The following is a 13,897-nucleotide window of genomic DNA, read 5'->3' as shown; positions in this document are numbered from 1 at the left end:
AACTGTGTCACATTATATCTCTCACATTACCTGTACTCCTCTATCCTATTAATAAAAAAAAGTAAGGTGTACATTGATTAGGCCTATTATCCATGATTAAAACTGTCCTGTTGCTGGCCAATTATAGTCTGCTTTATCACAATCTCCTAATTTTTACATGAATATACTTGCCTGTGCTCTGTGTCTCTAGTACATTTGGGCCCAGTCTTGGCCAATTTTACAATGCTGCATTATCTGTGTTATCTTAATTCTGAATGAGAGCTTGATAGCAATTCAGAAGGATGCTTTTGCATCAACATGAACAGGGACAGCCTCATTGAACAGCAGGCCAAGTCATAACTGCCGGCTAGATAACGCTTGATGAAAAAGCATGTGTCGCTGATAAAACTAACTGAAAAAAATAATTTTTTTTTGCAATGAATCAGACTGGGACAGACTGTACAGTATGTCAAGCTAATTGTAAAAGAAAAAAAAAAAACTGTGAAAACTTTACTGTTCCATAACGCCACATATAGATAGAGATAACCCAAGCATGCAATTTAAAAGATTTGTGTATTTTTTTTCACTCTTAAAGGTATATATGAAAGAAACCTTTCCTGCTGTATGGTATTTCAAAACTTTTTTTTTTCTCCATGGCAGCACCAAGCTTCCCACTCCTTTTAAAAAATTGCTTGTCTATTAGACTGGATTCTTTCCAAATAGGCTTTTACTGGATTTTAAACAAGATTTGACCAACATTTGGGGCTTGATTTACAAAGGATTTGCAAAAACATTCACCCAGTGAAAGTACATTTACATAAATTTTTGTGAATGGGTCAAACTAATGAATGTAAATTGGCTAAATGTTGTGCTGTTCAAATGTAAATCATTGATGTTTGATGGAAAAAATCCCAGCATTGCTGTCAGTGAGTGCGAATATGAACCCCTAGTTTTGGTATCAGTGACTGCAGTAAAAACCACCAGCATTAGCACCAGTGATCACAATAAAACCTCCAGCACTGGTACAAGTGGCTACAATAATAACCCCCAGCATTGGTATCAGTGGCCTAGTAACCCTCGATTTGTTGTGTTAATTAACCTATTTCCCTCCGCTTTTGTGGTCAGTGGCAGTGCTTTTAACCCCTTGCCCCTGCCCCCCCAAAACTACACATGCTCTGTGGTTAAGTGACCCCACATATTGGTGGTCAGTGAAGAATGTGAAAAAAAGGCTCGCTCAAGTTAGGCAGGTGCAGTCAGAACAAAGCAGTAGATTCAGTCATGGGATCCAGCTGTGTATCCAAGCATTCTTACGTGCATTCATGCCCCGTCCCACCAATAGCACAGAATGCAATACACCAAATTTGCAAAATGTGGGTGGGAATGTGGGTTGGTAGGGGGTAGGGCCAGTGGGCTTAGTTGTTGCCACCATTGGAAGTGTGGGCAATAAGAAGACAGGACTAGGGGGCAGCGCTGGTGCTTCTAATGCTACTGCTAAAATTGCCAGATCATCACACTGATGGCAAATCTTTTGAAGTTGAACATAAATTCAATTAAAACTGGTTTTCAGCTTGTGTATTCTGAACACATACTGTAGAACCATATTCACATCTTATACCAGTTCCAGCTAAGCTCTGACCCTGTTCGGAGTGGTATATACCAGTTATAAGCGGTGTAACATTATAAATAAAGCATTTATGTGTATGTTGGCTTAAAGACTGTTGGAAATTGTTAAACATGTATGGTATGTGGTAGTATAAATTCCCAAATCATGTCCATACCTGGTCTAATCTTTAAAAAAAATTAGTCAGATTCACTGCCAATAACGTCTCAGTGTTTCAGTGGCACTGGTTTTACCCTTTTATCTATGGAGATATCTAACACAAATTGAGTGCATGTTGTTATATGTTTTTAAGGGAAAAAATATTACATTTGGCTATGAATTTTAATTCCACTTAAGAGAAACATCTAGACTAGAAAAAACAACCCAGAGGGATTTGCATAGTTTTCAGAATGTATTTTACATTAATGGATATCTGGTAACCATATGTACCCAAATGGCAACATTTCTCAATGGTTTGCATACTTCTTGTACATAAACACAGATGTTTACTCTGCTCAAAGAAACAATGAATAAATTAGATGAAGATGACTTTACCACACAGGAGCCCGAACCATCTAGGCATTTGTATGCATTTCCGTTGCACGAACATGGTAGACATTCTCCAGAAACTGAATAGTAGAATCCTGGTTGACATCTCTGCACAAAAGGAAAATACATAAAAGATTGGTAATACATTTTTAGGAAGTAGTATATTTATTCAATATGAGGCAACAAAAAATATTCAATGAACTAATAAGCATATTCAGGGCTAATCAAAATTTTGTTTAAGTCAGATTTTTTTTTTTCTATATTAAACTGTATGTAAAGCTGGACAAGTAGCAAGATTGCTTAAATCTAAATTAATATGCAGTACTTGTGTGATGCTATGGACCTCGCACCCACCCAAAGCTGATATAAAAATAAAGTTACATTTGAAAGACTAAAAAACTCACTCCAAAAATGCACATGAAAAAGCTACAACCATTGACTAGTGACCTCTACAATCTGACAAAAATATTGATAATAAAACAAATCGTGCACACCTTTTTTATTATCAATTGCTTAAATGTAACTTCAGGATTACAGGCATGTTGTGCATTGACATGACGTCCTCTATCTCCCATGTCAAAAATAAAGATGCAAATGACTGCACTATGATGGATTTGCTTCCAAGCCTAGCATGGTTAGCAACAAACAGGAAGAGGGCCTTTCCTAAAGAGACTCAAAGGTTCTCTGGATGTTTTATAACTTTACAGCATACATTAAAGAATGTAGAGGTTGCGCATATGTTACCAAGAGACTAACTAAAGTAAGCACTACATTTTCAATTTAAGATTAACATATATCCCAATGGTATTGTAAATTCAAAGCATAAAAAAATGTAACCAGAACACGCGCCAGGGTTTTATTTAGAATGCTTTGATGTGGGCTCCTCAGTTTTTACCTCATGCCCCTAACCCAGCTGAGTCAGAAGAAGGCTGTTGAAGCTGGAACCCTCCCTTGATATAAATGCTCATCCAATTTTCCCTCTTCCCATTGAGGATGACTAGCTTCATAGTGCCTCCCTGTGTTATGCCCTCTGTTATGCAGGCTCGAAGTTGCATCTTTAGAACTAGGAAGCAGGGCAGTGAGATTAAGGGGGAGATTTACTAAAACTGGTGCACACAGAATGTGGTTCAGCTGTGCATAGTAACCAATCAGCTTCCAGGTTTTATTGTCAAAGCTTTACTAAACAAGCTGAAGTTAGAAGCTGTTACTATGCATCGCTGCACCAGATTTTGTGTGCACTAGTTTTAGTAAATCTCCCTCTGTGTGACCTGATTTTAGAGGAATAGTTTATAGTCCTTCTACAATATTATGCAGATTTCTATACAGTCGTTTCTCTTGATCCAGGTGACTTGGTTTCCATGTTAATTGTGCTGTGTTTTTTTCACAGAAGGATAACCATAGCCAGGTAATAAAATAATATATTTAAAATAAGATAGCTGTCAAAGGATCTCTTGAGATTCGGTAAGTTAATTTATTGAACAGATTTATGGAAGCCAAAAACATAATTAAGGGAATAACAAGAATTACATCTAAACTGCTAGGAACGATAAAGTATTCATCATGTTCCTCTCTGTTTCTTCTGCTGTGATTGTCATTTTTTCATCACTCTACAGAGTCCCATGGCATCGTGAAGAAGAATAAGATTGTCTTTTCTCACAAACATATGTGTCAGTCCCACCCAAGATGTATTTCACTGCTTGACAGCATTGAGATTTTAACAACCCAGGGGCTCTTGTATCTGTTATGAAACATCTGCTGCAATCAAAGACGGCTAATGTTTGAATTCTGCCCATATTGACAGACACTATTAGTTATACCTTTAAGGGCTTATACATACTGGTGCAAAATATGCTGCATTTATTTAAAGATCTGAACACAGCGGTATGTTATGCTATGGGCCAATGCACATAGCTGCACATAGTGCTATAATGTGTAATCTGGAGCTGTGCAAATACATTTAAAATAAAAGTAAAACATAAGCATAGCTCATGTCACTGGTTTCTGGTGAGAAGGTTATAAGGTGTTAGAAGATCAATTTTGGACAAGTCACTAAACTACCATATACTAAAAATGCATGTGTACATTGTCAGGGCTGAGCTCAGCCCTTCGTTCTCTGAGCTGGCCGCTCAGCTGTCAGCTAATTGCCAGCCCTTATCTCTCCACAGTAACTCACCTGTTGATGATCCTGCTCATCAGTCCTTCCTACTTGAGCCGTCCAGTCCAGATGATCTCTGCCTTCGCCTTGGTTACATCTCTAGAGACGCTCTCCTGTGTTCCTGTTAAAGACTTGCTTGGCTGACATTCCTTCTTGCTCCAGATCCTGCTTGCTATTCTACTACCCTCATCTCTGGCTCCCTGAGGTTTTGGCTTGTCTGACTATCCATTCCAGTTCCTGAACTCTGGCTATGTTTTGACTATGTTTACCTTTTTTATTATTATTAACCACTTTCAGACCGGACCAATTTGCTGGTCAAAGACCAGACCACTTTTTGCGATTCGGCACTGCGTTGCTTTAACTGACAATTGCGCGGTCGTGCGACGTGGCTCCCAAACAAAATTGACGTCCTTTTTTTCCCACAAATAGAGCTTTCTTTTGGTGGTATTTGATCACCCCTGCGTTTTTTATTTTTTGCGCTATAAACAAAAATAGAGCGACAATTTTGAAAAAAATGCATTATTTTTTACTTTTTGTTATAATAAATATCCCCCAAAAATATATAAAAAAACATTTTTTCCCTCAGTTTAGGCTGATACGTATTCTTCTACATATTTTTGGTAAAAAAAATCGCAATAAGCGATTATTGATTGGTTTGCACAAAAGTTATAGCGTTTACAAAATAGGGATAGTTTTATAGCATTTTTATTAATCATTTTTTATTATTTTTTTTTTTACTAGTAATGGCGGCGATCAGCGATTTTTATTGTGACTGCTACATTGTGGGGGACCCATCGGACATTTTTGACACATTTTTGGGACCATTGTCATTTATACAGTAATCACTGCTATATAAATGCAGTGATTCCTGTGTAAATGACACTGGCAGTGAAGGGGTTAACCAGTGGGTGGCAGTGTAGGGGTTAAGTGTTCCTAGGGGTGTGTTACTAACTGTGGGGGGTTGGGCTTTCATTTAGTGAACACTGATCTCTGCTCCAATCACATGGAGCAGAGATCAGCGTCACTAGTTGCTAGGCAGAATGGAAAAATGCTGTTTACACGGCATTTCCTCCTTTCGGCCGCTCCGTGAGACGATCGCGGGGATGCCCACGGCGATCTAGTCCGCGGGTCCCGCGACCGGACTCACGGGGGTCTCGACCAGCGTGGGAGCGCGCCGCCGCCGGCGCGCTCCCGATGGCAGGGCGGCAAATTTAAAGGGACGTACATGTACGCCCATTTGCCTGCCCGTGACATTCTGTCGACGTACATCATTGTGCGCTGGTCGGCAAGTGGTTAAACAAGTGTGTTTTAACTGTACTTCTGTCTCAGTCTGATTAATGGTTTCTGACATACATTTACAATCAACTTACAATCTTAACAACTTAAAGAAAGCACAGAAGCAAAAAATGCGATGGCTTATGGGACCTCTCATAAATGGGTAATTGAATTGTAAACCATCATGCCTTCTGTCATCATAATGGATTTATATAAAATAATTAAGAGCAAAGTAACCCATTAAATATGATCAGTATTCGTTCTTCACTGATCTAAAATAAGTAAAATAAAAGCTTAGGGTAGTTATGCATTTCTGCGCTTTGCAAGTCACCACTGCTTCATGACTGCCCGAAGTGTCACTAGATCCCTACCAGTTTAAATTTGTGAGGAGCTCAACTCATGTGCATCAAAATCAATAAGTGAGACGCACTTCTAAATGAAACAAAGTTTATTTGTTATAATTTCTGGTTGTGTCAAAAAGTAGCATTTTGTTTTAAATGCTGATGTATGCAATGACCTACCATTCAGACCCAGTATGTGCAAGATAGTATGGCCATGTGCTCAAATAGCATAATCAACAAACAGATTCACTTCAGTAAGACTCAGAAATCTCAACACAGATTTATTTCAGATAACTGTAGTACAGAGGATGTGTGTCTTTTGAAGTGTAGGAAGACAATGCCTTCCCTAAGCCATCTTTGCCATGAAGCTAAACTGAGAGGCAAGGAGTGTCTACCTAGGAATACCAAGGGCACACAAATAAACAGGTTGCTGTGGCAGCACAATTAGATTCTGTTCTCAAAACATATTTGATTTGACCCTGATAAAGTGGCAGCGCATCTCCTCTGAGGATTACCTTTTCATATATAAACATTTATACAGATGCAAGGGAATTCATGAAGAATGTGGTAAATACTCCATAGAAGTCTGTCTCTCTGTATTGTGACAAATGTGGAAGCATGTGACAGATTTATATACGTGTCAATATGGCGCATTTTAAGCTGTCACAACTCTGATAGAACTGTTGCATGCAACCCACCTGTGAAGCGGCAAACTTCCTTAAAGGGTAAGTTCACCTTTACAGAAAAAACTGTAAGGTTGCACAGACACTTTGCTACAATGTAAAGTAGTGAGTGTACAGCTTGTATAACAGTGTAGATTTGCTGTTCCCTCAAATCAACTCAGCACACAGCCATTCATGTCTAAACCGCTGGAAACAAAAGTGAGTACACCCCTAAGAAAATGTCCCAATTAGCCATTTTCCCTCCCCGATGTCATGTGACTTGTTAGTGTTACAAGGTCTCAGGTGTGAATGGGGAGCAGGTGTGTTAAATTTGGTGTTATCACTCTAACGTTCTCATATTGGTCACTGGGAGTTCAACATGGCACCTCATGGCAAAAAACTCTCTGTGGATCCAAAAAAAAGAATTGTTGCTCTACATAAAGATGGCCTAGGCTATAAGAACATTGCTAAGACCCCGAAACTGAGCTGCAGCACAGTGGCCAAGACCATACAAGGTTTAACAGGACAGGTTCCACTCAGAAAAGGCCTCGCCAGTTCAGAGGTTGTCTTTGGGTAATAGACATATGAATGCTGCCAGCATTGCTGCAGAGGTTGAAAGGGTGGGGGGGGGGGAGGGGTCAGCGTCATATCCAGAGGTTGTCTTTGGGAAATAGGCGTATGAGTGCTTCCAGCAGTGCTGCAGAGGTTGAAAGGGTGGAGGGGTCATCCTGTCGGTGCTCAGACCATATGCTGCACACTGCATCAAATTGGTCTGCATGGCTGTCGTCCCAGAAGAAAGGCTCTTCTAAAAATGTTTGCTTAAGACAAGCAGACTAAGGACATGGATTACTGGAACCATGTCCTGTGGTTGGATGAGACCAAGATAAACCTATTTGGTTCAGATGGTTCAGATGGTGTCAAGCGTGTATCGTGGCAACCAGGTGAGTGTAATTTCTGCAGTGTTTTTTACACATAAAAAGATATACCGTATTTATTAGCGTATAACACGCACTTTTTCCCCTTAAAATCAAGGGAAAATCGCGGGTGCGTGTTATACGCCGATCCCCCACTGATTGTGAGCCTTGGGCAGCTTTCAGCCGCCTTCAGCCCTTCTCAGCGGCTTTCAGCCTCCTTCGATCCTTTTCGGTGGCTTTCGACCGCCTAAGACCATTCTCGGGGGCAATCGCCGGCTTCGGCCATTCTCATCGGCTTTCCGAGCGCCGCCGAGATACACAGGACATCCAGCTCTGTATCTCGGTGGTGCCATTTTTAAAAGGCAAAGCTGAGAATTAAACTGACAAGGCTGCAAATGATGGACAAAGCTATAAATGACACTGACAAGGGCGCAAAGATGGACAAGGCTGCATGTGAAGGCTGCAAATGACACTGACAAGGGTGCAATGATGGACAAGGCTGCATCACAAGGCTGCAAATGGTGGACAAGGCTGCATGACAAGGCTGCAAATGACACTGACAAGACTGCAAATGATGGACAAGGCTGCAAATGACACTGATAAGGCTGCATTGATGGGCATTTAAATGTAAGTTTTTTTCCTTAAACTTCCCTCCTAAAAGTTTTTTTTTCTTAAAATTACCTCGTAAACTTGGGGGTGTGTTATACGCCAATAAATACGGTAATAAAATATTTACAAAAATGTGAGGGGTTTACTCAATTTTGTGAGATACTGTATGTATATGTATATATGATTAGTGTATAATATATATATTATACACTAATCATACACTCATCTGTTATTTCATTTGTTTTATTATATCTATTTCATAATAACTAAAATATATTTCTGTTATATGATATTATTTAATAAAGTGCATTATTAATTCATTACTCCACAACCTTGGGAAGAACCGCTCAATTTTTGCTAACATGGAAGTGGTCTTTTTATACTCCACTTTTCTTAGATCCAATATAGGTATACCTTATTAAATATGGTGCAGCAATACTGACAGATGATAAAATTGTTGCTACTATGAACTACTTTAATTTGGCACTTGTGTTGGTATTTCTGATGAAAGTGTCATATGATCTTCTTGAATTTGAACCATGGCTTCCAACAGCATCCACACCTCCAGTAATGTGCCCGACTTGCCTTACTGAATCGCCCACATTGAGCATTCCTTGCTAAGTGAAGATGTAATCTACAAATACACAACATTTATGTTATTGGTACTCTTTACCCTAGCACTACACGTAAAACGTTTCCTATCTAATACTATCAATATTAAGAACTAATATGCACTGTTTTCTGTAGTTATAGTTACCTAACCTGTGTTTCAAGTCTTAAACTTTAATTGACATTGTACAAAATTTTATCTTGCTAAAATGTAGTCATTTATCAATGTGGTAATTGCCTAGCAACAAAGACTGTGTATGTGACCGTGTTATAAATGAGTGGAAGGCATTTGTCCATATATAGAGAAGCAGACTTTCGGCTTGGAAGTCTTCTCCACTCTCACTCCTAAAGTAAAGGTGAGGAATGTGCTGCTGAGAGCTTTATCTTTAACACTGTTCAGTTTATAGTTAATGAGAACATGCTGTATACTGTACTCAATGCTAACATAAAGCATAATTTTAAGCCTCTGAACAAAGTACTATGGAATACCTTATTCTCCCCTCTACAATACTGTTTTTATTTTTAAACCCGAGTACTTTGAGTACCTTACATTTAGTCCCACAATTTATGTCATATGACTTTTATGCCGCGTACACACGAGAGGACTTATGTCCGACAGACCTCCAAAGGAGTTCCGCCGGAGTTCCGACGGAGTTCTGGCGGACTTTTCGACCGAACGGACTTGGACACACACCATCACACCAAACTCCGACGGAGTCGAACGTGATGACGTACGACTGGATTCGAATAAGGAAGTTCATAGCCAGTAGCCAATAGCTGCCCTAGCGTCGGTTTTAGTCCGTCGGAGTAGCATACACACGAGCGGATTTTTCGAAGGGGACCGGGTCCGGCGGAGTTCCGTCGGGAAAATTTGAAGCATGCTTCATTTCTAAAGTCCATCAGACTTTGGCGAATCAAAAGTCCGTTGCAGCCCACACACGATCGAATAGTCTGACGGACTCAGTCCGTCGGAGTTTGGATGTTGAAAAGTCCGCTCGTGTGTACGGGGCATTAGGGTCTTTTAAGATCCTTCATCCTCATGTTGAACAGGCAGATTGCCTTCATTGTACTACAGTCCCCAATAATGGCAGGTTTGAACAGACCTGATTATGGCTCGGTTCACACTGGTACTACAACGCCGGCATTGAGGGCACAAGTTGCGTGACATGTATAAATGAATGGTTCCTATGAGAGCTGTCTTAACTGGTCTGACAGTCTACATTGGTCCAACCTTGATCCTACTTCAGTTCATTGAATCTCATTGAAGTCAGATCATCATCTTAACTGATCCGACTTTGGCATGCAACTTGTGCTCTGATGGTCTTGAAGGGAATCGCCATGCCAAAAATAAAAAAATAAAATGGCATAGAGTCTCCTGCCAAGACCATACCAGACCGAAGGATATGGAATTTAAGGGGAACCCTCATGCCAAAAAAACAGCATGGGGTCCCCCCCAAAACCCATACCAGACCCTTATCCGAGCACACAGCCCGGTAGGTCAGAAAGGGGGGACCAGCAAGTTCCCCCACTTCTCAATTATACAAGGCCACATGCCCTCAATATGAGGGGTGGGTACTTTGGGGAAGGGGGGCCCTGCGCCCCACCCCAAAGCACCATGTCTCCATGTTGATGGGGACAAGGGCCTCTCCTCAACAACCCTATTCGGTGGTTGTTGGGGTCTGCGGGTGGGAGGCTTATCAGAATCTTGAAGCCCCCTTTAACAAGGGCCCCCCCAGATCACAGCCCCCCACCCTATGTGAATGTGTATGGGGTACACTGTACCCCTACACATTCACCTAAAAAAGTGTCACAAATAAAAACAGTACACAGGTTTTTGACAAAGTAATTTATTAAAGCAGCTCTGGTGTCTCTTCTCCCTCCCTTAGCTCCAGACTAAATTGGCCCTAATATGTGAATGTATGAATGGGAGTTAGGGACCTCCTTAGATTGCAAGCTCAATGAGGGCAGGTACTGATGTGTTTGCACAATATATATCTAAAGCGCAGTGTAAATTGATGGCGCTATATAAGTACCTGAAAAAAAATATATAAAAATATGTTTTTTAAAGTGCCTTTGAAATCACTTTAAAGGGTTGTATGAGGAAATTAGATTTACAAATACAAAGATTGTAAAGCTAGCAATATATACCTAGATTTATTTTTTTCAGTCTGTGGGCAGATTCCTCCATCCATGCTAAACAAAGCAGATGGACAAACCTGGGTTTTGCCCTTTATTTTTCCTTTATTCATCCTTTATATTGGCTTTTAAAAATAACAAATGCAGTAATATAGAGTTTGGATAAAAGCTTAGTGGAGCAAAATACTTTTGGTCAGAGCTTTTGTTCTTAGCAAATTGGTGTGGGTACTAGCCCACCCCCAACCCCCACCAACTGGTCTCACTACAGATCCTACAAAGTATTTCTACAAGGTATTGTTTCTGTTTATTAATAGTAAACCAGAAAAAATAGGAAAATCTACCACTTGGTAAAGCCCAACTGTGGGAAACTTGAAAATTCTCCCTTGCTATACAGTTGCACCTGCATTACAAAAGTTAGCTGCTCATTTAGGTCTAGGGGGCATAGAAAAGAGGGAAACCTGATCCTCCACTACTAGACCAATCGCCTTATCATCTTCTTTCCCATGCACCAACAGTTTAAAGTTCCATCATCATCAAGACCGATTTAAGAACCATAGCGCTGCATTGGATGTGATGACGCCGACAGACAGTTCAGTTAAAAGAGCTTTTTCTCTTCGCTAAAATAAACAAGCAATTAAGCCTACCAGTGCAGATATGGCTTTAAGTACATGTAAAATATGTGTAAAAGTTTAACCAGTTCCCGACCGGCGCACGCCGATGTAGAATGACACAGGCAGGCAAACTGGCGTACAGGTACGTCCAGTTGAAATTGCCGCCCTGCCATCGCGTGCGCGCCGGCGGCGGCGCGTGCTGATCTGGACCACCGTGAGTCTGGTCGCGGGTCCTGCGGACTCGATCGCCATGGGGATACCCGCGATCGTCTCACAGGGAGGCTGCACAGGGAGATGCCGATGTAAACAGCATCTCCCCGTTCTGCCTAGCAACAAGTGACACTGATCTTTGCTCCCTGTGATTGGAGCAGAGATCAGTGTTCACTAGCACACAGCCCAGCCCCCCACAGTTAGTAACACGCCCCTAGGACACACTTAACCCCTACACTGCCACCCCCGGTTAACCCCTTCACTGCCAGTGTCATTTACACAGGAATCAGTGCATTTGTATAGCACTGATTGCTGTATAAATGACAATGGTCCCAAAAATGTGTTAAAAATGTCCAATTTGTCCGCCATAATGTCGCAGTCACAATAAAAATCGCTGATCGCTGCCATTACTAGTAAAAAAAATTATTAATAAAAATGCCATAAAACCATCCTCTATTTTGTAAACGATATAAATTTTGCGCAAACCAATCAATAATCGCTTATTGCGATTTCTTTTTACCAAAAATATGTAGAAGAATACGTATTGGCCTAAACTGAGGAAAAAATGTTTTATATATTTTTGGGGGATATTTATTATAGCAAAAAGTAAAAAATAATGTGTTTTGTTTTCAAAATTGTCGCTCTTTTTGTGTTTATAGCACAAAAAATAAAAACCGCAGGGGTAATCAAATACCACCAAAAGAAAGCTCTATTTGTGGGAAAAAAAGGACGTCAATTTTGTTTGGGAGCCACGTCGCACGACCGCGCAATTGTCAGTTAAAGTGACGCAGTGCCGAATCGCAAAAAGTGGTCTGGTCTTAAGCCAGCAAAATGGTCCGGTCTGAAAGTGGTTAAAGGAAAAGTTCAATACCAGGTAAAGCTGCCATGAAGGTCTTTGTACAGACACTTTGGGGTCTGTTTTTTTGCATAGCAATTCACTCAGTGAAAATCCATGTACATTCGTTCAACATAAATGGGGCAAAAAATGGTCTAATAATTTTCATGAATTTAAAATGGAAAATACCATATCTGTAATACTAGATGGTCCTACGACTCATAGGAAATTGCATGTAGTGGCCAAATGAGGTATTTTCTGTTTTACATCAAAGATAAATATTAGGAAATAGCCTAAATACACCCTATATTGATATAAAGTGTCAACATTCTGTCCATGTCCCCTAGTTGTGCACCTGCATTGTCACCCTTCCACATGGGCTTCCACAGGACACTACAATTGGCTGCTTTAACACATCTTATGAAGGCATGATTCACTATTTCCACCATCAGTAAACAACCCTGAGAAATGCCATGCAGCCATCCCTGGGCTTCGGCTGCCTGCATTCAGCAGCACTGAGATGTAAAAAGGATAAATAAAAAGTATTTTATTAAAAAAAAAATTGTGTATGATACATAGTGCACAGAGCAAACAATGTAATTCATTTATTAAAATATGTGCTGTGTGAATGCCTCATAAAACACACCAAATTTGGTGATAACTGAGCAAATACTTGCATTTACACAGCATTTTTTCCCCAATAAATAGACCCTTTGGGATTTAGATCTACTTTAAATGTTGGCTCTTAAAATAGTAAACCAGTCAAGGCAAGCTAGAACTGAGACTCAAATTAATTAATTTGCCCACTTCTTCAAGGTAACCCTGGCAACGGAATTTGTTTAATGTACTTCACATTAGCCTACCAATCATTACAGTGACACATGACAAATGTGCCAAAATACAGATCAAATACAATCATCTATTTCATCCCTCCATGAGACATATTCAATTTAGATTGGCTAACAGTGTTGGGCCAAGGATGGATATCACAGGGGATCAGGATGTCACCAGATAAGTAGATAACCTAAGGAAACCATTAAAATTAATCTTTTATAAAACTTATCTATGTGTAAAATTGACAATTGTTTTTGTTTATGAAGGAGTGGATGGATGAATCTTCAACTGCTGGCTATTGAATTCTGACAGTCTAGGCAAGAAGTGGAAGTGGGTACCTGTCAAAGCTAGGTACCTGCTCCAAGAACAAAACTTCACTTTTTAGGTGAACAAAATGTAAGGATGAACTACACTGTACACCATCCTCCCCTGGCACCCACTGTAATTACCTCCAGTGATACTGATCTACCATGCAGCCAGTCTAGCATCCAGGGACTTGAAATCCAGATTCTTCTCTGTGCTGTGCTTCCAGGAGGTACCACTGTGATTCCCTGTGCAGGCACTGACCAATCAGAATC

The 13,897-nt window shown here is 40.4% G+C and overlaps 1 protein-coding gene across 1 annotated transcript in view; it reads right to left on the bottom strand.

Moving 5' to 3' along the window:
• Positions 1–13,897, bottom strand: part of LAMA4 (laminin subunit alpha 4) — a 183,996-nt gene that overhangs the window by 146,942 nt on the left and 23,157 nt on the right. Inside the window, exon 2 of the mRNA XM_077487095.1 lies at positions 2,135–2,236. Coding sequence (XP_077343221.1) covers positions 2,135–2,236 — 102 coding nt within the window. The remainder of the gene's footprint in view (positions 1–2,134; positions 2,237–13,897) is intronic.

This window comes from Lithobates pipiens, unplaced genomic scaffold, assembly GCF_037356315.1.
Source record: "Lithobates pipiens isolate NorthernLeopardFrog02 unplaced genomic scaffold, aLitPip1_a1.2 Scaffold_18, whole genome shotgun sequence".
Classification (NCBI taxonomy): domain Eukaryota; kingdom Metazoa; phylum Chordata; class Amphibia; order Anura; family Ranidae; genus Lithobates; species Lithobates pipiens.
Note: the sequence above shows the minus strand (reverse complement) of the source record. Positions and strands in the feature narration are given on the sequence as shown.